This window comes from Eutrema salsugineum, unplaced genomic scaffold, assembly GCF_000478725.1.
Source record: "Eutrema salsugineum unplaced genomic scaffold, Eutsalg1_0 scaffold_13, whole genome shotgun sequence".
Classification (NCBI taxonomy): Eukaryota; Viridiplantae; Streptophyta; class Magnoliopsida; order Brassicales; family Brassicaceae; genus Eutrema; species Eutrema salsugineum.
In genome coordinates, this window is record NW_006256885.1 from 5,773,451 (window position 1) to 5,799,086 (window position 25,636).

General features: G+C 37.2%; 5 protein-coding genes, 2 non-coding genes and 1 pseudogene across 9 annotated transcripts; 1 reads left to right on the top strand and 7 right to left on the bottom strand.

Annotated features, from left to right (window-relative positions):
• Positions 1-5,959: 5,959 nt before the first annotated feature.
• Positions 5,960-7,864, top strand: LOC18023457 (protein phosphatase 2C 37). Its single transcript, XM_006407387.2, has 4 exons — positions 5,960-6,592; positions 6,681-7,022; positions 7,123-7,228; positions 7,315-7,864. Exons 1-4 carry the CDS (start codon positions 6,122-6,124, stop codon positions 7,632-7,634), a joined length of 1,239 nt encoding a protein of 412 aa, XP_006407450.1. The 5' UTR covers positions 5,960-6,121; the 3' UTR covers positions 7,635-7,864.
• A 2,976-nt stretch (positions 7,865-10,840) lies between these two features.
• Positions 10,841-12,752, bottom strand: LOC18023458 (eukaryotic translation initiation factor 3 subunit G). The gene is made up of 2 exons (XM_006407388.2): positions 12,329-12,752; positions 10,841-11,644 (listed from the first exon to the last, which is right to left on the bottom strand). Exons 1-2 carry the CDS (start codon positions 12,663-12,665, stop codon positions 11,097-11,099), a joined length of 885 nt encoding a protein of 294 aa, XP_006407451.1. The 5' UTR covers positions 12,666-12,752; the 3' UTR covers positions 10,841-11,096.
• A 318-nt stretch (positions 12,753-13,070) lies between these two features.
• On the bottom strand, positions 13,071-14,913 carry LOC18023459 (PRA1 family protein A3). Its single transcript, XM_006407389.2, has 7 exons — positions 14,609-14,913; positions 14,446-14,486; positions 14,219-14,297; positions 13,850-13,936; positions 13,662-13,750; positions 13,484-13,555; positions 13,071-13,368 (listed from the first exon to the last, which is right to left on the bottom strand). Exons 1-7 carry the CDS (start codon positions 14,764-14,766, stop codon positions 13,265-13,267), a joined length of 630 nt encoding a protein of 209 aa, XP_006407452.1. The 5' UTR covers positions 14,767-14,913; the 3' UTR covers positions 13,071-13,264.
• A 124-nt stretch (positions 14,914-15,037) lies between these two features.
• TRNAV-CAC lies at positions 15,038-15,111 on the bottom strand. Its single transcript has one exon. It is a non-coding gene; the product is annotated as a tRNA-Val (tRNA).
• Positions 15,112-15,375: 264 nt separating this feature from the next.
• LOC18023460 (protein NEDD1) lies at positions 15,376-19,357 on the bottom strand. 3 transcript variants are annotated; one of them, XM_024159370.1, is made up of 11 exons: positions 19,106-19,357; positions 18,744-18,856; positions 18,265-18,525; positions 18,071-18,175; positions 17,880-17,945; positions 17,487-17,708; positions 17,248-17,332; positions 16,826-17,166; positions 16,002-16,622; positions 15,735-15,929; positions 15,376-15,651 (listed from the first exon to the last, which is right to left on the bottom strand). In XM_024159370.1, the coding sequence occupies exons 1-11, from the start codon at positions 19,284-19,286 to the stop codon at positions 15,544-15,546; spliced, it is 2,298 nt and encodes a 765-aa protein (XP_024015138.1). In that variant the 5' UTR covers positions 19,287-19,357; the 3' UTR covers positions 15,376-15,543. The 3 variants fall into 3 exon arrangements, with proteins under 3 accessions (XP_024015138.1, XP_006407453.1, XP_024015137.1); XM_006407390.2 differs by having other exon boundaries at positions 16,826-17,332; XM_024159369.1 differs by having other exon boundaries at positions 15,735-15,914; positions 16,826-17,332; positions 19,106-19,356.
• A 409-nt stretch (positions 19,358-19,766) lies between these two features.
• LOC18023461 lies at positions 19,767-21,796 on the bottom strand (annotated as a pseudogene).
• A 568-nt stretch (positions 21,797-22,364) lies between these two features.
• Positions 22,365-22,436, bottom strand: TRNAD-GUC. The gene has a single exon. It is a non-coding gene; the product is annotated as a tRNA-Asp (tRNA).
• Positions 22,437-23,006: 570 nt separating this feature from the next.
• LOC18023462 (UDP-glycosyltransferase 76B1) lies at positions 23,007-24,745 on the bottom strand. The gene is made up of 2 exons (XM_006407392.2): positions 24,125-24,745; positions 23,007-24,045 (listed from the first exon to the last, which is right to left on the bottom strand). Exons 1-2 carry the CDS (start codon positions 24,591-24,593, stop codon positions 23,168-23,170), a joined length of 1,347 nt encoding a protein of 448 aa, XP_006407455.1. The 5' UTR covers positions 24,594-24,745; the 3' UTR covers positions 23,007-23,167.
• Positions 24,746-25,636: the final 891 nt, after the last annotated feature.

Below are 25,636 nucleotides of genomic sequence, written 5' to 3' on the forward strand. Positions count from 1 at the left end.
TTTATATCAAAATACGATGTTTACTAAAATCTATAATCTAAGTGATAGTTTTCCTTATATATACGGAAATAAACTATATTATACTTGCAAATGGATATAGTGCATAGTGGGATAAGTGTGAGGCGGATGGAATAGAATCAAAAGTCATGAAGATTGGATATCATTTTGCCCACAAATCTAAACCCAAGAAAATAAATGTTTAATTTATATAATTTCCAAACTGCTAAGAAATATTATTTTGTCAGCAATAATAAAGTTGCGTTTCTGTTTTTTTCTGAATCCATTAAGTTAGTGCTGCTTTGCAACCCATTTTCTGTCTTAAAGACCAAAGAAGGGTAAAACATAAAAACAGATCAAAGAAAGAATATATTGGATGAAACAAATAAAATAAAAGTATTTGCTTAATAAATCATTGGGAACCAAAAAAACAAAAGAAAAAACACACCCAATATCAAGAGTCCTATGAACCAAATTTTCGGGCCTTTTTGGGCCATTTAATGAGCTTTAATAGAGGCCTCTCTACGAATTTAGTTTCCTAGTCTACTTAATTCAGTTAGTTTTTCTTGGTCTTTCGCTCCCATTGTCTGTCGATTTCCCCCGGATACTACCACTACTCTTTGCCCATCGACTCATTCACTCTTTTGAAGTTTGATACTTTCTTCAAGGACAAATGTGCTAAATTCATGTCAACAAACTAAAAAACTCCAAATCGAACTCCCGACTTCGTCTAGAAGCATAGTCAACAATCATGTTCATATCTTAACGTCTATATATAGGTTGGTGCATATTCGCAATTGCTCTAATTGTTGCGCAAAAAGGTTGATTTTTTTACAGAACAAACATACTATAGCATGCGATTGGGCAAAAATGAAAACATCAAGGAAGTAGCGACAATATCTAGATTCTCTAAGGCTTTAGTTTGACTTATCACTTTTTTTTTACTCTAGTTTTTGCATTTATGAAACTCTAAGAAGTAGAAACTTGGAATACTACTTCAATGACATCGTTTACGGAACCGGTAACCTTCTTATAACCCATATTGATTACTATCATATATCCGCACATATTAAATAATGACATGGTTTTTGTCACTTTGCTTGATCAAGTTGTGGGAAAAATGTTATTGACATATATAGCATTTGGTCATGGTAAGTGTTGAGGATCGTAATTCGTAAACATGATAACATGACGACTCCGACTGCATCTTCATATATCAGAATCAGTCTTGAAGCCAATTAGCCAAACGAAGTAAGTTTAGAGTTGAAGCTAAACAATATATATCTAGATATGTTGCGGACCTTGCGGTTCATATTCTTAAAAAAAAATTGTACGGAGAGGCGGTATGACAATAAGTAAGAATTTCTTCGTAAGCTCTTCATACCTTTCTTAAGGTTTGAAGTTAGTTGCGTGAAGTCTTGTAACGATTTGTTGTGGTTTACGTTCGTTTCTGTCTTTTCTTCCTCAACGTTTATTTCGTTCAATTAGATTGATTATTAGAGATCTTCTTTATGTGAGTGAAGTCGTAGAACACTTATGGCCGTAAACAAAAACACTTATAAGTGGTTTTGCTACATTATGTAGATCCGCATGATTAATCATAGTAGAATCTACAGTGAATGTGGTAGGTCCCACCGTCCCAGGTTCTGAAGTTTAATTACGAAAAAAGGAGAGAATAATACTAGAAAATTGTTGAAGATTAAAAATATATCGTATGCTTGCATGTTTGGGAAATTGTCATGGTGCATGCCGATTCCACGGCGATGTATACTATATATTATTTGTACACAGATGTCAAAAAGTAGACGCAATTAAATAGTTAACAGTTTTGTTTATTTATTTAGTATATCTTCAAAGAATCAAAATATATACTTTAGTAATTTTCGATAGATACATGCCGAGAAAATTTGGATTCCAGACTAATTTATATTGAGGCTTATAAACAATCAAAATTTAGTTAAACATTATAATAGAGGTTAAAGATCCATCTTATGAAGCATCATCATATTAAAAAGAAGTTTCCTAGACAACTAATTAAGGTTACGTGTCCAAAATAGTACAAATAGTTTAATCTCTTAATTCAAATAGTTTTAATGTAATCAACCTAACTGACTAACTCTTATTATTAGATTAATACTCCCTTTGTTTTACAAAGAATGTCGACACTTTTTTTTGTTTTTAAAAAAATGTCGTTTTAGAATTTCAATGTAATTTTTAACATAAAATACTATTTTTAACTTCAATAAATTCAGAAAATTAATTATAAATATGATTTCAAGAGTTATTTTCTGCAAATTAATAAGGATATAAGAGATATTTTATCTTATTTCTTAATTTGTGTGAAAAATGTTAAAACGACACGGAAGGAAAACGGAAAGCCAAGAGTTATTCAAACCAGCGAAAAAAAAACATGCAAACGTGTCGAGCGAGACCGGTCGAAAATGTCGATGTGTTAGGTTCGTTCCGGTGATCTCTTCATTACAGGTTTGGCCACACGCTTTCTTTTGACCGTCACGTGGCGGTAGTGGTAGGTCTATTTCGTTACAGCTATATTATGCAATGTGTCATAGCATTAGTGGTTTGTTGTGCTTTCTCGCTGTCCCAAGCTTGGTGAAATTAGAAACTGTCTACCTTTATACCAAAGAGGACGTGTGTAAACATCCTGTGGCTTTGTCAAGAAAAATATCAAGGGGGGCAAAATTTAATATTCTATTGTCGTGCTCTTATGGAATCTATAAAAAGAGAGATTTGTTTTCAATATTTGCATAGTGGCTACCATATTTATAGGACGTTATTTATTAATGTTCCAGATTCCCAATGAATAACTTCATCATCATATGATAGTTTTGATAATGAATAACTTCATCATCATATGATAGTTTGATGATTGATATTCAAGAAATTCTGTTCACTTTGTTCACTTTTAAACATCTCTCCTTGAAATATATGTTTTTTGTGAAAAAATATTGTGTAAAATAAAAATAAATTGATGTGCATTTTTTATGAGAACGAACCGTCCATCGAAGAGATTCGAATTGGAATAATTTCAGAAATTGAGGGTATAATTATAAGATTCAAAACACGAGGGCTGTGATCGATGATTTAGAAACAGTGTGAGGACTTAAAGGACAAATAAAGAAAAACAACAGAGAAAAGTATGTATGTGCGTGTAATTGATGGAAACGTGGATAAGCGCCGAATTTCGAGTCATGGAGAAGTCACCGAGGAAGCATCTCACAGTATCCACGTCAGACTAAACACGTGTCGTTCAGACGTCGTCTCGGAGGCTACAAAAAAAAAAAAACAAGATACTTTTGGCAGGAGTCAGTTTCAGACTCTTGAGACTGAGCGGGTCCCAGCGAGAAAGGCGCGTGATTCACACTCTCTCACGGGCTTACGTAAACGCATTCAGTTTTCATTACAGCTGGATTGCGAGGGAGTTAGTGTGGTGCAGATGCAGAAAATAATTCAAAAATAAAAATTTAATGACATGTTCTCTTCTACGCGCGCTTTCGGCTCGTGTGTCACTTTTTTTTTGTTTTTTTCAATTGTTTTGGATATATATTTGTATGTTTTGTTTTTCCATGACTTCTGTGTGATCAAGAACAGAGAACTGATTGAAAATATTAACGTATTTGACACTGATAATCACTACATATGTTTATTATTATTTTTTAATGTCTTCACGTGGAAAGAAAATTACAATTTGTTGGTTCGTTTAGCAAAGCATTGTATTCACGTATGTTCCAACAATTAAAAATGTGATTTGTTAAGTGAGACTCTACTGCGTGTTTGTCAATCAAATTTTATGATATCTGTATTTTAGTTTAGTACTGTTTATGATTAATATATTATGTAAATCGATATAAGAGTTTTGGGATTTTGGCTTACATAATATTCCGAGGCTGCAGATTACAACATTTTAAATTAGTTACTGTTTCACTACCAAAAGTAGAAATTAAGAAACTTTCTTTCTAGCAATTCCCAAACAAATCATCGATCAATATCATCTGAAGTAATAGCTAGCTAGGTACATATTTGTTAATCACATAAATAAAAATCAAACAGAAATTGATAGCAATGGACGGATTTTATAAATTACTATTTTTCCTGACAAAAGAGAGATATTTTGTATAGTATACTAATATATGCATAGTTATGTACTCATGGTTAATTGGTTTTTTCGTAACAATAATATGACGACGAATTTTTTTATAGACGTGGTCTATAGACCTCTTCGTGAACGGTGAATCGGTTATGCGAGTGGAAACTAAGCACAAAACGGTGGATCGGTTATGCGAGTGGAAACTAAGCACAAGTGGGAGACGAACCTTACTACGTGTCAATGATCTAACACTCACATCGACTAAGCATAGGTAGAAATCTAGAAATCATAAACGAATTATAAAAAACAAACAATCAAACAATACAAAATCAAAATATCTATAAAAAAAATCTCAAGTAAACATTAAAACCAAATATAGGTGTGTATATACATACATATATATCTCAAGCATTTTCTTTGTCAACAATATCTGAAGCACATATAGAAGCATATATTCTGAAATATTCATTTTTGGTCTTAAATAAATATATGATTAGATTTGCATGGACAATGCGTGGAATGGGATAAAATACATGTAGTCAAACGATTCTCAAGTTTATATATATAATTTTTGGATTTGACATATCGTATATTTATTCCCGATTTTTTTGTTCATATATCTATTTCCGAGTTTAAAACCAACAATTGTGAATCTGTAAATGCCTGTATTAGATTTTTAGATGGACAAGAAGAGGTAACTCGTTTTATTCGAATTTTGCATATACATCATTATTTTCAATTTACATTGATTTACACGCGTTTAACACTTTTAGGCATAAAATAACTATTCTTTTATTCTTTACACATTTTAGATTGCATTTGTGAAGTGTGAGAACAAATGACATCTCCGTTGTCCGAATTTTTTTGGATCTTACTTGTTTATTTATAGAGTCAATTATATGTTTTGAGTAGCTGCCTATATCATTATGTTTATTAAGGTATTATCAGATGTTTATGGTACGTGGACATGTAATGGAAAGATCAAAGGAGAGTTTCTTTAGTATAATTCGGGTCTCTTCAATATTAAAATGTTAATATTTAGATAATAAAATATTAGAAATGAATTTGTTTATAATTAATTGGCTATCCACGTTTTGTTTAAGTCATATAAATTCTGATAAGTAAATTTTATGGTTAGTAAGTAACTGCTAAAAAAATTTGATGATATACATAAGATAATGTCATAATTCCACGATCAGATAAATCTAATAATCTAAGGAATAATGTGATCTCATAGTACATATCATATATTCTATACGGCTGAAGAGTTATTACATTCATCTCAAAAGTGATTAGTGATTATTGGTTCAACTTTATTTTATGAAAAAAAGTTGACATAAAATTAAAAACCAGTATTTTAGAAGAAGATTGTCTCTCTTCCATTATTTTTGACCTCTGACTCTAATTATTTAATTAACAGCATATTTTTCTGTCTTTAATAATGAAATAAATAAATATAAAACAATTCAACATACGAAAAGAAAAGAACAAAACGAAGGGGTGGACCACATGCGTGTCAAGAAAGGCCGGTCGTTACCGTTAAGCCGTGTCGATCTCTGATTGGGCCACGTTAACGGCGTATAAAAAAAAAAACTGAACACGTGTATAAATCGCGAAGAGAAGGAAAAGAGAAACGGACGGCAGAGATTGTATCTAGGTACCAGGAAATGGAACGTCACACCAGACGGTACGTGTCGGATGCTGCCCGTTGATGGTGACGGTCAGCAACTCTTTAGCTTCCCATTCATGCCCCCGCCTGCCCGTAAATTACGTGTAACCCTTCCATGCGAAAACTCTTTTTTTTTTTTTTTTTTTCTTCACCTTTTCTTTTTAAATCAAACCTTTTCTTTTAAAAATCACATTGCATTTCCTAACGCTCAATATTTCTCTTGTAATATCTCTCTCTCTCTCTCTTTCTCCATCTCAGTGATTGCAGACTCAAATCCGAGATTTCATAGGAATTGTTTGTTTCGTTTTGATTTTGATCTTAAATTGGAGGATTTGGAGTTTTTGTTCAAAATGGCTGGGATTTGCTGCGGTGTAGTTGGGGAGAGTGAATCGGCGGCACCGGTGGATTCGACTACTCGGACTTCTCTGAGACGGAGGTTAGATCTACTTCCGTCGATCAAGATTGTCGCCAACTCCGCCGTTGCTCCTCCGCTGGAGAGCTGCCGTAAGCGGCAAAAACGTGAGACAGCACTGGCTCCGGGAAACATAGATCTGGCATCGAATGTGAGTAGCCTTCATAGGAAGGTGGGGAAGGCGGGATCAACGGTTACGAATCCGGTTAAGAATTCAAATTTGATTTCCAGTCCGGCGACGGAAGCAGAGAGCTGTTTCTTTTCCGACGTGCCTAGGATCGGTACGACGTCGGTTTGTGGTAGGAGAAGAGACATGGAAGACGCCGTGTCGATTCATCCTTCATTACTTCAAAAAAACTCCGAGAATCTCCATTTCTACGGCGTGTTTGACGGCCATGGCTGCTCTCATGTACGTTGCATCTCCTTAATCTCCCCTCAAATTTCATGATATATTCTGCGTAATTACTTACTAAATTTTTGTTGGATGATTAATTTAGGTTGCGGAGAAGTGCAGAGAGAGGTTGCATGAGATAGTGAAGCAGGAGGCTGAAGCTATGGCCGCCGGTGAATGGAAGGAAACGATGGTAAAGAGCTTCCAGAAAATGGACAAAGAAGTTAGCCACCGAGACTGCAAAGCAGTAGCTGCTCCTAATGGTGCAAGTCGGAGCGTGAAAAGCTCCTGCAGATGCGAATTGCAATCTCCTCAGTGCGACGCCGTCGGATCCACCGCGGTTGTCTCCGTTGTCACGCCGGAGAAGATCATCGTCTCCAACTGTGGCGACTCTCGCGCCGTGCTCTGCCGTAACGGCGTAGCCATCCCTCTCTCTTCAGATCACAAGGTATATATTTTAAATAATTTAACCGTATTTTTGTAAATGAATTTTAGAATCGCATGTTTTCGGATTTGCTAAGGAGTTTTGTTGTTATGTCAATGAACAGCCGGATCGACCCGATGAATTGAATCGGATCCAGCAAGCGGGCGGGCGAGTCATCTACTGGGACGGAGCTAGGGTTCTTGGAGTTCTCGCCATGTCCAGAGCAATTGGTGAGTACTTATATATGTTATTGAATTATTGAGCTATTTAATTACATATGTGTGGAATTGAATCTGATAAGTTTTGGTATCAACAGGCGATAATTACTTGAAACCATATGTGATCCCGGATCCGGAGGTAACAGTGACGGATCGAACAGAGGAGGACGAGTGCTTGATCCTGGCGAGTGATGGACTGTGGGACGTTGTGCCGAACGAGACGGCTTGCGGCGTGGCTCGCATGTGCCTTCAAGGTGCTGCGGCGGCGGAAGGAGGAGACGACTCTGATTCGGCGCACAACGCGTGCTCCGATGCGGCGTTGCTCTTGACGAAGTTGGCTCTGGCTAGACAGAGCTCCGATAACGTGAGCGTCGTCGTGGTTGACTTGAAAAAAAGGAGGAATATTCGGGTGTCTTAATTAGCGTTTTAATTACTACTAGTATTAGAGAAAATTGTTACATAGCTAATTGTAATTTTTCCTTGATTTTTTTTTCTACTTTGGTTTTTCTCTTGTTTTAAGTTTTTTTTTTAAGCTGCTCTTAATTCAGGCTAGGGAAGAAAAAGAGCTGATTAAAGAGTTACGTATTCTCTCTTATTTTTCCATATTATTTTTTAGGCAATATTATATATACGTGTATTTTTTTCTTTCTTTCTCGAGTTGGTAAGTAGAAATGTAAACAAGATTAATCAAGAAGAAGATTAAAACCTCTTTGTTTCTGCTTAAGCTTAAAATGCATGTTGTTGAACAGACCAAAAAAGAAGAAGTTTAAAACAGATGTTGACAAGATCGAGTAAAAGAGCAGATAAATCAATTTGCACCGGTTCTTTTACTGCATGGTTCTTGTTATTGATTTAAATCCAAACCGGATTGGTACGAGCAAAACTATACGCAACCATGTGATTTTATTGGTAATGGCTGGCGTGACGTAGCATATCGTGTGTCGGTTTAGCACGTTCGAATTTTGTTAATGTAATTAAATATCGAGTAATGTTGACGATGATACATTCGTAGAAACACAGAGAAATCGATTAGTTGGAACGTTTCAAGGATCTTTTGGTAATGTTGATTCTTGAGTGTGAAGTACTTTTGTGGACGATTACATTTAAAATTTTCTATTTTGAGAGGAGACTCAGCTCGATAAGACACAAAGTTATGATTTAATATATATATATATATATACTTTATAAAAATTTAATGTAAGGTTATTGAGAGAATTGTCTGCCAACATTGTCGAATGCTTAATGTCAGTTAATGTCGGAATCAATCATTAATTAAAAGGAATTGGATTTATTGACTAATTAATATCAACTAGGAAGGAAAGGAAAGAAAAAGAAAATGGATTCCCCAAATTTTTTATTTTTATGTGGATTAACTATATATCAACTTGAACATAGATATTATTATTATTTCAACTATGAACCGTCCATTACTTGCCACTTGCCAGTTGCCGCAATGACTAACCAAATCTTACCTGTTCAAAATCATGTTGTATAACCCTCTATTTTTTTCATCTAAGATATGATTTTACTATTACTGAACAGTTAGTATTACGTTAGAGCCGATGGACTAAAGTAACTGTTTTTTAACCAATGCCACACCAAAGACAACCGGAAACTATAAAAACCATTAAAACCACGCAAAATCACACAAAAATTAACTGAGGTAAGAAAACAACCTAGGAAAAACTTTGTAGATAATTTTTTAAAAAGAAGCAAATTGCCAAATTTGTGGCATATACTCAGGAAAACACCAAACTCACTTAACGAATTCGGAGGCCACATGTGCACAACTTCCAAGTCTAAAAAATACAGTCGGAAATTGGAACTTTGCTGTACAACCCTGCACAATAAGGTTTTGAAACCATCTAAAGAGTGATCATTCGATAAACTTTTTTTTTTTTACAAAATCACCACCATCGTGTGGTAGTTTCAGGCGTTTAGATATTGTAATTTTAGAATATAACACGAAATAACTATAGTGCTATAATTATTCTAAAACAAGTTATGAGGTTTTAATTGAATACATTGTTGCACACCAGAAACAAAACAGCTCAATTAAAGCGACAATTTCACAATCTAAAAACAAAAGTTACAATATTTTTAATAATTAAAAATTATTATCGTGATACTCGAAGCTCTTGGATTAAACCTAACATGAGTGAGTTTATCTAGATCAACTCTTAAAGTTGAAAAAAGAAGATTACTCTATAATCCTATACGGCAAAATTGGTCTTTGGATATTTCAGCATCAAAGATAAGGACACAGCCAAAAATTATTAGATTGCAACAGCATAATGTTGTATATTGCACAATGATGGGTTAGCTGTTGCCTGTTGGGTTCGTGGAAAGAGCGAGAGGGCAATACAATCAGAGTAGGAATTTGAGAGGGACACTACACAAGTGGGATCTAAGATAAGATTATGCCTACTTGTGACAATCAAACAACGACACGTGTCTATTTGGTCTATGTGAGATTTGGTTTCGAAGATTTGATGTTGACCTCTCTTTCTCAATTATTCTTTCCCTTTTTTCTCTATATCAATGATGTTGTCTCATCTTGTGTCTTATTAAATCTTAACTTCATGTTCATTAGTTTTCTACTTTATAGTATTGGAGAGGGCTACACAATACAGGGCGAGTTCCCTGTAATCCATTAAAAATGCTAACCACTTTTTGACCAAAAAAAAAATTAAATCTAACCGCGAGTTCGGTGTGGATATATGAAACTCTTTTCCTACAATTTGGGTGACTTGCATACCATATTATTCAACTGTCACTGAAACACGTGAACCTTGGTTTAAGCCGAGGAAAAGGGTTGATAACCTCATGAATATCTTTGATATTGAAATATGTTTAGGGGGGTTATTGGGAATTAGATTTATGAAGATTTTAGTTGATTTTAAAAATCATGAGATTTGTCAAATTTTTAATAGTTTTGTTGGATTTATAAAATTTAGAGAGAGTTCTATGGATTTAAACAATCTATTAATAATTTTTTAATATGACAGATTTTGAGAATCTAAGGAATATAGGTAGTATTTTGAGAATCATGATTTATGAATTAAATTATAAAGAATCATTATGCCAATAACACTAGATTATAACAGAATCATAGAATCATTAAAATGCAGACTTTTTGAATAACAATGGATTTTTATTAGATTATAAAAATCATCATATCAATAACAACTGATTTTTATAATCTCTAAATGAATAACAGAGGAATCTATTAAGAATGTAAAAATCCACAAACCAATAACTATAGAAGCTTAAACTCTAAAAATCTTTATAAATCAACTCTCCAATAACACCCCCTTAGTTTTAAATTATGTAAATACATATTCTTTTTATATGTCAATGATAAAAAGAGATCTTAAAATAGAAATATGGAAATTTACATTTTTTTTTAATGAATTTTAATAGTTTATGCAATTATGTATGCATCTTTCGTTCTACTTTCTCCTTTTATGTTCAATCACGTGGTAACTAGATCATCTGCCACTACAAATTTGTATGCCTTGTTCTATTACCCTCTAGTAAAATACCACAATACTGAATCATCGATGGAAAAGGGGGAAGAAGAAAGACAACAACCAACTTATATATAATCTTGTTATCAAGTAATTTGATATTTGGACCTTTTATCATTTATAGGGAAAAATATTTTAAGTTGATAAAAGTGTCAAAAATACAAAATATAACCAAAGATTCCGAAAAATTAGGAGAAAAAGAAGTGTTGCCAGTCCGTTAAATTAAAGCAATATGATAAAGTAAAGGAACAAAAAAAAAAAAAACACACACACAGCTTAGGCTCCTAAGCACTTTTTGAACTTAACGACTCCTGAGCTTCTGCCCGAAGCCCGGCTCTGCTCAGACATTTCTAGGTGGGTCTTGGAGTGGCCCACTCAACCCTGAGGATGAGGTTATCATAACCATAGCCATTCAATTTGTTGATTGCCCGTTGAGCATCTTCTCTGCTCACGAAATTGACGAAACCAAAACCTCTGCTCATGCTAGTTTTCTGATCAATCGCCACATAGACACGCGTGACCGCTCCAAACGGATGGAACAGCTCCATCAAGTCTGCCTCACGGGTATCTTCAGACAAGTTAGTTACACGCACAGAGTTCTCATCGTTTCTCCTCCTCATGTCTGAACCAGTAGCGTTTCTGTCTGCACCTGCTCTCATGCTAGGCGGGACATAAGCGGCCTTGCCAGTTCCAGGAGCAGTGGATGTGGTCGATGCTTCCCCTGTAGGTGGCTTGTCGATGAAAACATCGGCTGGTACAGCTAGATCCTTGTAAGGGCATTTTGATGTCCAGTGATCACCTTTCTTGTGGCATGTCCTGCACACCATGAGGACTGCACCACCTTTACCCAGCTGAGACAAGCTGTCTCCTGCTGCCTTTGATTCATCTGCTTTGGTACCTGAAATATCACAAACCCTTTAGATCCTGGAGCACCAGAGAAACGATAGTGTAAACATTTCAATACTTATGGTACAAACAGAGGATTTTGTGCTAAACAGTAACACATAAGCCAAAGCAGCACATAACATGGAAGACTATGTAATCCAACGGCCAACGTGTTATTAACTATGAAATGAACCGGTTTACATAAGCACACACAGCAACCAGTTGAAGCCACAAAACTAAGCATCATATTTGATGGGCTATAAGTATACAGTAGGAGACTGATCAAGAAAGGCCTACTAAGTCATATAGTCTTGGATTACGTAACAAGACATGTTTTTAGTTCATTTTTTTCATATAAATCACGACAATGAATTAGATTCGGACCCAAGTAAGAAGAGATTACAGACAACATGTTTAGCAGCCAAATAGCAGAAGGAGATCAAATGTTACCAAACCAATTGGATCAAAAGTGCACAAACTTCTAATTTACCAATCTTTTTTTGGCAATAACCCAACACAAAACACTCAAGAATGATTGCAGAAAACCTAAAATCATAACCGAGTATTTCGTAATCCAAAATCAATACCCATGATATAAGATTCCCAACAATGCTCAGTATCCAATAAGAAAGCATAAAACGCAACGAATCTAAACAAACAAAAAGTTAGCAGAAACATTAGAGAAAGAGAAGATTACCAGGAGCCCTGGGTCGTTCCATAAGAATCTCTTCGGTTGAAACCATGGTGAGACGGCTACCGGTGTCCTCATTTGCCGCGTCTCCGAACTTGGGCCAGCTCCTCCGCTCCATGGCCCGTTTGTTAAGCCGCGCGGAAGCTAGCTTCCGGACACGTGTCCTGGTGGTGGTCTTGACCTTGTTGCCCTCATCGTTGAACTTGTATTCGATCACCGTCTTCACACCATTCTCGTCTGGGCCAATCACCTGCCTCGGAGGGAGAAGGAAATCGAGATCGTCGTCTTCGTCCATCTCCCCCCATCGGAACTTGCTCGTTTTCTGCTGCGAATCGATCGTCATCTTCTCGTTTGGAATTTCAGATGCGCCGCTTATTGCCTCGATTGTAATCTAAAAACTGGTGGAGAAATTCCCTTAGGGCTTTCGTATCTTATGTGTGTGCTATCCTCCTATTAACCCGAAACGCACCGTTTCTAAAAATGTAAATTCATATTTAGGAAAATGATATAAAATGTTATTTTGTTGAGCGAAAAAAAAAAGTTATGTTTCCGAGCATCTTCACGAATTTTGGGCTTTTTCTTCTAAAAAGCTCAGCAATGTGCCGTTCTTTGAAGAAAACTCTCGCTCAAGAACTATTTCAAGATTAATAGATGGATTAAATAATTATTTAGGCATTTATGATACAGTGTTACCCTAATTTCTATTCTATTATTTAATTACTTTATTATTTAGTTGCTAATGTCAACAAAACTCACAATTTTTACTCTATTAAGAAATTAAAAGTTAGCAATTAATCAAGATCCTTCAAAATTTATTAGAAAATGTAGATCCGTAGACCAAATGTTTCTTTACTATACAAATAGGCACGGCCATGAGGGAAAGGAATTGGAATTCATGCCCCGCTTGGTTTTGCTGCTTAAGTTTCAAGCTTTTTCTTTGACTTAAAGCTCGCTGTAGTTACGCCAGACAGCCCGGAACTCCTCACGGAATGTGTTCAAGCGTGCCTTGAGGTTTGGAGTTCTCATGCTTGCGTGAAGAATGATCACTATGGAGATTGGAGAGAGAAGCAAATCTCAAAGTTAAAAGAGGTTTAAAACCGGACAAACAACAGAACAAAAAAAAAATAAGAGAAAAATCATTGGAAGTGAGTAATAACTTACGGAGAAGGGCAGTGGCAAGTGCGTAGAGGACCCATAACAAACCGCAGGAAGTAAACCACAAGACAAAGCTGGCTACATAATGGAAATCAATTACTTTGCATCAGTTTGCATATTAAGAGGTTTTGGAGGGTTTTATAATGACTTAAGAAGAGATGTTAGAGTATTATTATTAAGTTACCGGTTAAGCCAAGCAAGACGAATACCAAACGTGGTTGGCCACAAACGTAAACCGTCTTTCTAGCTGCAGATCGTCCACGAATGACAGGCCTGAAAGGTGTTCACAAGAGATAAAATCTAAACAAAAACCATATGTAGTAAATCTTCCATGGAAATCAGAAAAAAAAAAAAAACAAAAAGAGAACTCACATGTGGGGAGGCCTCATCTTTGCAGCTAAATGTGGCGAGAAATGCCTAATGGTCCGGATCATCTTCTCGTTAAAAGTAGCTGCAAAACTGCAAAAGACACACAGATCCTACAAATCAAAATGGGTCAAGCAAATAAAAAAAGACGACCAAATCACTGAAAATAGAGAAACTTGCAACACTTGAAGTTTAAGAACCAACGCCATAACCTATTGAATCCAATACTAAGCACAGCCATCTGAAGGGCTAATCACTCAATAATATAGAGAACCGCTTGCTAAACTATTCAATAGATGCAAACTCAACACCAACCGGAGCAACAGATGCGTTTCTAAGCAATGATATATAACGAGAAATCACAGGAAAATTTACCTGTCGTTTAGGAAAGCTATGCTTAAGGCTGTAAGAGCAGCACCAAGAATGGCGAGAGGTTGAGTGATAAGTGCAAGACCTGAGTCCACACCAACAAGAGAAAAAAAAAAAGTTATTGATTGCTTAACACAGCTCAAAGCGGATCTTAAATCAAAACCCAGATTTCTCATTCAGAGCTATTAAAAAAAAAAAAAGAACAAAGAAATTCGGCCAAGCCTTTGGCATACCCAGGACGAAAATCAAGAGGATGAAGTAATTCGTCCTATAGCTGCAACATCACGAAACCAGTAAAAACGAGAAAGATGGAATCAAAATCAACACCTCCGAATTGCAAACACGAATACGGATGTAGAAAGAGAGAGAGAGAGAAAAGGGGGGGGGGGTAAATACTAGTAGAGATTGCATTTGAGACGGCTCATCCATTTAGAGAAAGAGCGAGGGAAGGCGAATCTGGAGAAGAACTCGGCCATGGAACGAGGACGCGTCGACCATTCAACCTCTCTTAGCGCCTCAATCACATCCTCAGCAGCCACGCTTTCCCAATCCATCTCTCTTTCAGAATAAAACTATGGCCACGAATATAATCTGGTTCGAAGGCGAAGAAGAAGATGAAATACAGGGATTCCAATTTTCTCGAGTTATTCTGGGGATTTCGATTCGCGGATGTTTGGTTCTCAGGTTTTGTGTTTGTTTTTTCCCTGTGGGTCAGGAAAAGTGAACTTCTTGTAGTATACAGACACACACGTGTGCCCCGCCGCGTGCGAAATGAACATGACAGTATCGTACTGGACAAAAATTAGGCAAACGTAGCAAAACAATTGTCTGAGCCCGGGTTCGAACCGGGGACCTCTAGTGTGTGAGACTAGCGTGATAACCGACTACACCACCCAGACGGTTTGATAACTTTTCAAGTTAGTAATATCTATACTAGTCTAGGTTGACTTAAAAGATGTTTTATTTGTGAGTGGTGTACTGAGATTAGTCAGGAGATGAGGCAAGAATGATATTCACATCCGGTGTGAGGAGTGTATTCTCTCGATTTTGAGTGATCCATCGTTGGCACTTAGTGATAAAGACGTTTGCTAGTCAATTACAAATTAGGATGCAACAAGTGAATTACTATCATCATCTAGTAATAGCATTTTTCGATAAAAACAGAAAAGTAAAAGGAAATTTACATTTGATAGTTAAGATATGAATTTCGGTTCAACATAGACGTTTCTATGATCTGTCTAATTCCATTCCTCTAATATATATACATATTCGAATACATTAGCCTGAATGGTCAGACTCATATACCTCTCTTTCTCTCTATCTCTCTCTATCTAAAGCATTTGCCGGAGTTGTTGGTTCTCTTTCCGTAACATCTTAATCTCTTTCATGAGCTCTGTTTGATTCTCCAGAACCGAGTTTAACGCCTTTGACATCTCCATCTGTTCCCCAACAGTCATTAAGAAAACATAAAGCATTTCAAAAAGATACTAATTAAGGTCTGCTGCTAAAACACAAACGTTACCTCATGCATATGGAATTGTCTCAAGATCTCAATGTGCAGGTTCCTCATATCGTCGTGGATTGAGTTCTTGAAAGTATCGAGTGTTCCTTCGAGTGTTCTTTGAAATAGCTGAAGCGTGAAACTGTTACCTCGCTGTGAATCCGTTTCAGATTGATTCGACTGCTGCAAGCTTACTCCTCCCTGGTACATAATTCCCTATAAATTTAGTGATAACTGAACGAGATCAATCAAGGATAAAAAGCACGGCAACTTTTCGGGATTATATACATTCATAATCGGAAGAGATCCTGCATCTGTTGCAGCCGCTTTCTCAGGCCTTTGTAACAGATTATTCACAACTTCTTCTCTGGTTTCAGCTCCTGTTTTCTTTGTCTTAGGCGAACCAAAAGAGAGAAAGGCTCCATCGCTGAAGGAAGAGGTGGTGCTGATTCTCTCAGCATAAGTAGAGAACCTACGAGTGAAACTTGGTGATAGCCTTAACGAATCAATGTTGCCTGGAGCTGCGATGCCTTTTGTTATGACCGGGCTGGATGGATAATTGTCAGCAAGTGCTGAGTATTTCTCATATTTTGAGGAGAAGTCTCTTATGCCTGGGAATTCTGAGCTAATGCTAACGTTTGCAAGGCTCGTCTGATTCTGACCAAGCGACAAAGGGAAATCTCTAGAACCAGAAAGCATTGATCCAGATGTACTAGCGCTTGAGCTGGAGACTCCGAGACGCAAAGGCGGATTCAGGTGACTGAATTTATCAGAAAACTTCTCATTAGCAGCCAAGTGTTTAAACTTCTCACCACCCCAGGCTTCTGGAGGTGTCAGAGCAGAGTATTCGATTTTTGATGATACTGTGGGCGTAGATCCAAAAGACGAAAAGGCATTCCTTGTGTCATCCTGATGTACGAAGAGCAGATATTAAACACAGATGAACCAACACGAGGGTTAAATAATCGAAAAACTTAAAGTTTCTTAAAAAAAATGATTATTGCCCCCTAGCATTTTGCTAAACGATACAAAACCTGGAGGCTCAAAAGACGTTTTGAATTCTGAGAACAAAAAAGAACCAAGTCGTGGTGGAAAGTTGAAGTAACACTAACCTTTTTAGAAGTAGAACTCAGTTTCCAGTCATTTATTGGGTGTTCTTTGTTTCCGTCATCCCCAAACGGAAATCCTCCTTTGCTCGATGAAGGAAATGTCAAGGAGGAAGTTTTCTTATCAAGAACTAAATGATCCCTTTTCAATCCTTCCGTATCAGGCCAATTCTCACCAGAATGTATCCCAACGATAGGGGAAAATATGTCCATATCATCTTTAAGACTATCACTGGCACGGTGTGCATGCAGCCTGCTCAGTGGTCCACCAGGCCATAGATGATTTCTATTCGGTGTTTCTTCTGCTGATGATAGATTCACCGTACTAGTGGCAACTCCATGAGAACCTGGCAACACAGTGGAATGTGAAACAAAGGATGTCGTTGAGGGAAAGGGATCTGGAATGACAACTGAGTCTTCCACAGTACCACCAAAAAGAGCCATCTCAGACGTGCAGTTTCTTTCATTCACAATAACTGGTTTTGATGTTTGCCAGGATAAACTAGTAACAGCCTGATAAAAAAAAGCAGAAACTTAGTTCGCTTTGCAACAGTGTTTTTGTTGCATTTGCTGGAGCTTTTAACATTGATAAGTGCAAAATGTGGTGTAACCATAGTAAACCATAAAGACATGCTTTGAGGATTGCACTAAGGCAAAAAGTATTGACCTCTGAACTGCTGTAAGCATGCAGGACAGTGATAGGTTGTGGTTTTCCACGTACGTCGTAGAATACTATTCTACCATTACCGGTTCCAGCTGCCAGTATGTACCCATTATCCCCAAACGCCAAAGAAGAGAAAGGTGTTTCGTATGGAATGCAGGACGAAGGTCTTCTGGAACCAGTGTCGTAAGTGTAAAGCTTTTTGTCTAGCCCCACACTCGCAATGATCTGTCAAACCGTAGATAAACATATGAAAGAGCATTGGAGAAGCTTATGTAAATCGGGGATTTGTGGGTGTTACATGCACATGTACAAGAATATACAGAGTATAAAACGAAGATAAACTGATCTGTTTTGTTCATGTATAAGTAACTAGATCATTCATAAGAATTCAGTAACCTTGTCATTTGATGGAGAGAAACAAACACCGGCAGTTGGTGCAGAATGCTGCTTCAACCAGGACATCTGTGTAAATGAAATTGCATTGTCACAGATATAGAATTTAAAACACGTTACTGAGAAATTAACAAGAAGGGGGAAATATTGTAATACGTTCTTTCCCACATGGAACACATGGTAAAAGAGCAAACCTTTGGGTTACGACCAGTCGTGTCCCAGAGATGCACAGTCCCATCATCACCTGCAGTGAGTAGAAGGTGTTGACTGAACCTTGAATAGTCGAGAACCTTCAATATCTGGTCTTGAATCGATCAGAAAGCCAATTAGTTTGATGGACAAAATCTCTCACCTATAAATGAAAGCATGCATATACTAACCAAACAACCTGCCCGTTTGGATCTTTGAGTTTAGAAGCTCCTTCTCCAGATGCAAGGTTGTGGACTATCAGATCCCCACCAACACTGATAGAAGCCAGATGCTTATCTTGGCAGTTGAACATCACACCCGTTATCGTACTTGTATGACCCTTCAAATTCTTGATACAAAGCTTTCTCAGCAGATCCCAAATCCTGACAGTTTGACCAGTTCCTCCAGAGCATATATACCTAGACCCTTTGTTGCTGAAGTTAATGGCCGACAAACATTCCTGAATTCAGAGAAAGGAAACTACATAAGAGAAAATGCAAAGAGTTGTGAAGGTGACCACATGGCTAATCTTCTGTACAAAATAAACTTTGTTGGGTTAACTATGTTGCTAATGAATGAGCATAATTCTGAATGTACCGCATTGAGTAAGAGATACAGGACATAGAAAATCGAAATCAGAATCTCATAAGCATAAAAGTGATCCGAAAAAGCAGTAACCTCATTGATATCACTGCTGTTCGTCCAATTAACAGGAACTGTTAGTAAGCTCTTCCCATTTTTATGCCAAAGAGATATTTTCTTATCTTCTCCCACACTCGCTACAACCATATCTGCATCCCAAACAAACAAAAACTTGAACACCACAGAGAGTAAAACGAATGAAGGATTCATTCTCCTTCCACTAAATGCACATGTGCACAGGCATTAACGTTAGTACCAGAACCAGCATCAGAACTTTAAACCCCAATTTTAACACCGAAGTTCAATTTGAACAGAAAATGAGAGGCAATCTAGATTCTGATTGAAAATCAAAACCCGAGAAAATGGCGGAAAAAAAGCGAGAATCTATGGTGACTTACTCGTATGGTTCCACTTGACGGAATTGACGACAGAGCCAGGCGTCGGAGTATAGCTTAAAAAAACGCAGGGATTATCAACAACAGGCTCCGCGGCGGCGGACACGTCGAAGAGCTTAACCGTGTCTCCGCCGCTCGCAGCCAGAAGACGCCACGAAGGCTCTACCAAGTTCTTCATAGTCATTGACTTCCTATCACAAACTCTAAAGAATTTCTGAACTCAATGGGAAATTTCGAGAAAAAGAAAAGAAAAAGGAAAAAAAAAATTGTCGCAGCAAAAAGGAAGCTTAATGGGAACTTTTGATACAGTTCGGTTCGGTTTATAGAAGATTCAGTTTTGATTAGTTTTGGTTCTGATTTGGAACATGTCGAGTTATTTCGAATTTCGGTTCAGTTTAGTTGATATAATCTATGTTATGAAAGAGTCGGAAAAAGAAAAAAAAAAAAATCTATGTTATGAAAAAATGTTGAAAATCGGAAGAAGAATCTGAAGCGAGGCATTATAGAAGAACATCTTCCCAACCAGTTCAGTTTTGTTACTCAAACACAAAGAGTCCCCCGATTTTAATCAGTAATAGCTTCAAGTTATTGTAACAAACGTAATCTTATCGTATTACAGAAAGAAAAAGAAAAAACATAAAAAAAATGAAGATGATTACGGAATTCAAAGAAGAAATGTATTCTTGACGGAGTCCCATGAGCGCCGACTAATCTTGGGATGAGCTAGTTAGTTCAGGTATGTGAAACACCTTACCAAAACCCAGAAGCCAACTAATTAACCCAAGCAAGCATGTGTTTGTTAAGTTAGTTTTAGAACCTGGACACGTCTACCAATACGCTTACGAGTCTCCGAGCTCCACGTTGCCTTCAAACAATACAGTGAACAAAAGGAAGCCGCATCATAATTAATCTTGTAGTAGTAGACGGCACTTGGACAACGATAACCACAACTAGTGCAAAATCGTCGAGTGCTATTACTGTTGCGGAGAACCTTCACTCCATTTGATAGGCGATAGTTGAATATGAAACCAGGCTTCATATAAACGGAAGATCCGAATACGCACTCAACGTGGATAGTGGTACAACATTCGTTGCATGTGTAGAACCAATGCATTGGATTTATCTCTTTTTCACATACAATTCACACCAGTAAATACCCTCTTCTGCTCCTTGTCCGTAACAAAGAGAGAGTGGATGCTTGTCGTATTTGTAAACTACTTCATTTGGAATGGTAGCGCATTGATAACACAAAGCAAATTTGCATACAGTACACTGCATGTAAGACTTCAGACACACCTCTTTGCAACCCTTACAACAAATCTCACCTTCAGCTTTGTGGGAAGTGGAGATGAATAGTGGATGTTCATGACTTTCATGGGTGAAATAATCTGGAACTAAAATACAACGAGCATCTATCTGAAATTGATTGTCAAGCACACAATCATCGTTGGAACAATTGTACCTGAAACCGGTGAACTTTCTAGAACAAACTGAACAGCCTTGTAAAGAAGGGAAAACTAGAGGAGAGGGGTCTAGGACAAGAGTGTGAATGTGCAACGCATGATCCATTTTTCGAAGGAGACCGGCACATATCTCGTGGAGAAAAAAATCACATACCCTGCAATTGTAGAAATCAAGAGAGTTGATAGGAAGAATGCATGCATGGCATTGCTTCTCTGCATCTCGAACACCATCATACTTGTAGAGCTTTAGAAGATGTTCATGAGAGAAATGCCTTATCAGATCACTACCAACCTTTTTGAATGGGGCAATATCTTCGGTCTCGTCGGGCTCCTCCGGTTCCCATTCGAGTTCTTTCCCATCCCATACGTTCTCATGCGTTGCACAATTTTGAATGGGCTATGTAAGAGCATTTCTCGCGGTTGCAGTAATATTGGCCATACTTGATGTCAACTGTCTTATAGCAGATCCGACATGGTGAAACTGTGGATTGGAGGAGGTAAGGAGTGTGACAAAGACGATGTTGGTGACGCGTGATCTTTATGACTCTTGGTAAGTCCATGCAACTTTGATGGACCATGTAATTACATTGAAAACAAGCATAGCTTGGCTCCAACACATTGACCAACCCACAAGCATCACATGGAGTTAAGAGTGGTCGAGGGTACAAGACTAGTGAATGATGATGACTCTTTGGGTTTGTGATGACTAGTAGTGGAATATTTTCGGAGCAAGAGAGATCCAAGCACAAGTTACATATAGAACAACGATAGAACCTGTTGCCTTGAATATTTGTTTCACACCATGAGCATTTATCGAATGTGACATCGGATTGAAACCGACTGACTTCGATAGATCCAGTTTTGTCAGTGAGAGAGAGAGAGGGTGTTGGAGATGAAAAGGATGTGTTATCTTCCTCGGAAGCTTGTGACAACCCAGAAGACGACAGAACTCCACATCGCAGGTGGTGCAGTATAATCCATATTCTCCAAGATCAGGGGATGAAAAACATGAAAAACAGCCATGTTCCAACTTTCTAAACTGAAGGAGGTGCCGAGGTTGAGTTGGATGAGCCAAAGGACATCTTTCTTGAGATGTCATATTTATTCGTCTGGCTCTTATAATTGGACGACGTCGAGGTGGAGGCTGCTCAGGAGGGTTTAGCCTATGAAATCGGTTGAATCTAGGAGGTGGAGGAGGTGGAGGAGGTGGAGGCACATCTTTTTTCTCCATCTTATCTTTTTTGCTGCTTTTGTTATGAATTTGTATATGATGGATATGTGTGTGTTTCTCTGATAATGTCTTTCTCACGATTTGAGCAAGACTGAGAAAAATATGCGTCTCCATTAATGGGGAATGACCAACTTGCTGTTTATTTTATTAACAATAACCGAAATATACAACACAATTTAATACTTTAGTCATCGTTCCCAAGACCTGTTTCCAGGCTGTGCACATTCAAATAAAAAAAGATACCAGCATTTAAGTAATAGAGTTCTAAAATTTCTGTAATATTAGATTATACTTTCGTTTAGTTGTAATAATTTCTCATTAAATTTGATCTCAAGATCATCCAAATCTGGATCTGTTAAATATATTTTTCTGAATATTAAATATTATTTTCAATATAATTTCTTCATGTTGATACAAAAATATACTGTAGAACTTATTTAAATATTAGCCGGTACTTTTATAGGGTCCATTTCGGTTAAACCAAAATTCAGGATTGGTTTAGTTTTATGTCGTCTCTTTCTCAGAATTTCTTCACACCCGTACATGTTTTGGAACGGAAAAAAGCTTACGCCGTTGCCGGGGATCGAACCCGGGTCACCCGCGTGACAGGCGGGAATACTTACCACTATACTACAACGACTTTTTGAAAAGTTCTCTTTAAACCAATATATAACGAAAAGATATGGATTGAAAGTTTGATTGATGAATGATATCAGTTTGGTTTTGCCGTCGGTGGCTATGGAGTATGACCACTATAAGCAATTAATCGTGTCAAGTGTAGAGAAACTTCGAAACGAATCTCTATATACACTAGTCAGTGAAAGATGCTAAATTTCTTCGAAATCGGTTTACGCATCAGACAGAGATCTATTGAGGAAGGTAAAGGATTTGAAGCGCGTGTGGATTACAGTGTACTGAGATCGCCTCTGTAGAAGAAAAAGGGGGCAATTTACGCCATGATGGACTCATTCTCAATTAAACGACGATGCTACAGATGTGGAGACAAAAACTATATAGGTTCGAGTTATGTAAATCTCTTTGCTTGCCAATTGCGATCCGAGTATTCTTAATCATTTTTGTCTCTGTTTCTTTGATTGGATTTCTAAACAACAGTCTCTGATTCTCTGTCAAACCAAATTCCAATCTCCTCTGAAAAATCAATATATATATATATATATATATATATATATATATATGTCTACTCCAAAAATACTTCGCTCAGTTGGAGTATATGGTAAAGTTTTATTATGAAAGCTTTTTGAATGATGTTTTACAATTTCAGATGTGCTTTATTTCAGGAATGCAGCTACAAAAAAAAAAAAAAAATCAAAGGAAGCAACTTTTTGGATTTGGAGGAATTGAGCACGAATTTTAGAAAGATAATATGTAAGCAATCAAGTTTCCAAGATTCCGATCTGATGAACCTCCAAGCTTAACGCATTGTTCTGCAGTTTCCTTCATAGGCATGATCCTCTTTCGCATCTCTTCTCCATGTGAGCTTGTCATTAACGCTCTAACACAATTTTCGATCTCAAGTCTCTCTATCTTGTTCTCCAAATGCAACCCGATTCTCCAAACATCGCTAATGTACCTTGCATTCACCCTCTGGTCACCAAAAGAAGGTTTGCATATCATTGGTACAGCTTCACATATGCTCTCAATCGTCGAGTTCCATCCACAATGCGTCAAGAACCCTCCTGTTGCACGGTGAGATAAAACCTCAATCTGTGGTGCCCATTTCACGATCTTACCCTTACCCTCGATGCTTTCGATGAACCCTTTGGGGAGAATCTCAATCCATTCCGTGCCTCGGATTGAACCTGGTCTAACCACCCATAGGAAAGGCTGGTTGCTGTTTCTTAGACCCCAAGCGATCTCCAAGAACTCAGATTCATCCATCGAAGCAATGCTTCCAAGACTTGCGTAGATTACGGATTTCGGTTCTTGCTTGTCTAACCAGGACAGACAGGTCATGTCTTGTGTAAGTAAGCTACTCGAAGAAGCTGTAACGCGCCTGTGAAAGGGTCCAATACAGAAGAGCGGGACAGGGAATTCTTTGAGGGTTTGGTCAAGCTGTTCTGCTTCAAGATCTTCAATGGCGTTGAATATGATTCCTGAGGATGACTTTAGTGACTTTATCACACCTCTCTTTAGTTTATCCCCTGATCTTGGATCTTCTGTCTGGAACCATGGAAGATCTTTCATTCTAAGATACGGAAGCTCTGGAACCGGTGAGTCTGCTTGAGACTCTGTCAAATGGACAGAGAAGAAAAGTCAACAAAAATGAAGCAAGCTATGAGGTAAATCTCGAATTCGATCTGTATTTACCTTGTAAAGAAAGATACCCTTTCTCTCGTAAAACATGAAACTTTGAGAAAGCCACGAAAGCTGAGAGGTTAACCGTCCGGAGAACCATCCTTGGGATACCGAATTTCTCGGTTAAATCGTCAGTGAAGTACCAAAGAGCATCTACAATCACACAAGCTGCAGTTGGTTCTTCAGACAAAAGCTTCTTTAAGCAATCATCAAAAGGAGCAACACACTTGGAATTGAGGTCATGGAGAAGCTCGATGACGTCAGGGTTCGAGGCTTCGGAGTCAGACAAGCCGTCGGGTATGGAAACGAAAGTGAAGTGAGGGAAATTGGAAGAGTTTGGAGAGTTGAACTCAGTGTGAATCACAGTGATGGAGAAGCCTCTGTTGAACAAGATGTTGGCAAGCTGAAAATTTGGGTTTAAGTGACCTTGTAGAGGGAAAGTAAAGAGAAAGATCACTGGTTTTGTTCCTCTAGTCTCCATTTTAATTGATGTGTTTCTCTTTGTTTAGTTCTTGTTCACAGAAGTTTGGCTATTATAGTATTAGTCTATAGAGGTGCAAAGAAAAACTTAAGAAGAGGGTTATTACGTCAGCGAAATACGTAAGCATGCTGATTCGATCTGATAGGTATACTTAATGTATATTTTGTTGTTAAAGAATGACCAAATCCATCTGCGTTACCAAAAATTTTCATTTCTATTGAACTATTCATGGCTACCAATCTTTCACATCATATGAAGGTGTTCAATTTGGTATGTTTGTTTCTAAATTTAGAAAAAACATTTATACAGACTGAGTTGTAATCAACCCCTTTATTTGGTTAAGTTTGGAATATAGTAACTAATTTAGAAACTTTTCAAGATAAAAAAAAAGCTTCCTTTTGTTTTTTCCTATTCGGTTATATTTCAATTGTGGTTAGTGGGTAGTAAGAATATAAAACTCAACAATTTCGATCCATTTTAAAAAGGATTGGTTTAAATTGGCCGGAGCTTGCAAATTGTTATGGTTTAATATTGAATTATGAAAATCAATTATTCATTTTTTTATACCAACTCTTAAAATTCATTTTAGTTGCCGTCTATAGTTAAATGTACCAGAAAATATTTTTTGGTCTTTAACTATAGCTTTTTGTTTTTGTCACATTTTCTGCATTTTTTTATAGCTAATCAACGTCTTACAAAAAATATTTGTACATACATATATATACTTAAGAAATATCATTCAAATTTGCAATTTGATCCATTGAATCTTAATTTGTAATGATTCTCAAAATTTGTAATTTTGTATGTTAATGAGATGGCCAATAAAACTCAAATTCGAATTGGTATCCCAATATGAATTCTATACTTACTCAGTTATACACTTATATGCAATGTGAGTTCAATTCGAAATTGATTGCTGTTTGTCGATCAACGAGAACAAAAAAAGAGAGTCAATGTTTTAGAAGATGATGATGACAAAGCAGTGACTGTTCTTACAAGTTAAAATAATAACTCCAAAAGTGGTTGACTTTGGCTTTGATTTA

Excerpts from the sequence above, each read along its gene's own strand:
- LOC18023457 (XM_006407387.2), top strand. The coding sequence starts at position 6,122 with ATGGCTGGGATTTGCTGCGGTGTAGTTGGGGAGAGTGAATCGGCGGCA. Across the intron at positions 7,023-7,122 it reads CTCTCTCTTCAGATCACAAG|CCGGATCGACCCGATGAATT; the intron begins GTATATATTTTA and ends GTCAATGAACAG. Across the intron at positions 7,229-7,314 it reads CGCCATGTCCAGAGCAATTG|GCGATAATTACTTGAAACCA; the intron begins GTGAGTACTTAT and ends TGGTATCAACAG.
- LOC18023458 (XM_006407388.2), bottom strand. The coding sequence starts at position 12,665 with ATGACGATCGATTCGCAGCAGAAAACGAGCAAGTTCCGATGGGGGGAG. Across the intron at positions 11,645-12,328 it reads GGAACGACCCAGGGCTCCTG|GTACCAAAGCAGATGAATCA; the intron begins GTAATCTTCTCT and ends GTGATATTTCAG.
- LOC18023459 (XM_006407389.2), bottom strand. The coding sequence starts at position 14,766 with ATGGATTGGGAAAGCGTGGCTGCTGAGGATGTGATTGAGGCGCTAAGA. Across the intron at positions 14,298-14,445 it reads CCTCTTGATTTTCGTCCTGG|GTCTTGCACTTATCACTCAA; the intron begins GTATGCCAAAGG and ends GTGTGGACTCAG. Across the intron at positions 13,556-13,661 it reads CGTCTTGCTTGGCTTAACCG|CCAGCTTTGTCTTGTGGTTT; the intron begins GTAACTTAATAA and ends TCCATTATGTAG.
- LOC18023460 (XM_006407390.2), bottom strand. The coding sequence starts at position 19,286 with ATGACTATGAAGAACTTGGTAGAGCCTTCGTGGCGTCTTCTGGCTGCG. Across the intron at positions 18,526-18,743 it reads ACAGCAGTGATATCAATGAG|GAATGTTTGTCGGCCATTAA; the intron begins GTTACTGCTTTT and ends CTCTGAATTCAG. Across the intron at positions 15,930-16,001 it reads GATCTCTTCCGATTATGAAT|GGAATTATGTACCAGGGAGG; the intron begins GTATATAATCCC and ends CTAAATTTATAG.
- LOC18023462 (XM_006407392.2), bottom strand. The coding sequence starts at position 24,593 with ATGGAGACTAGAGGAACAAAACCAGTGATCTTTCTCTTTACTTTCCCT. Across the intron at positions 24,046-24,124 it reads AGGGTATCTTTCTTTACAAG|AGTCTCAAGCAGACTCACCG; the intron begins GTAAATACAGAT and ends TCCATTTGACAG.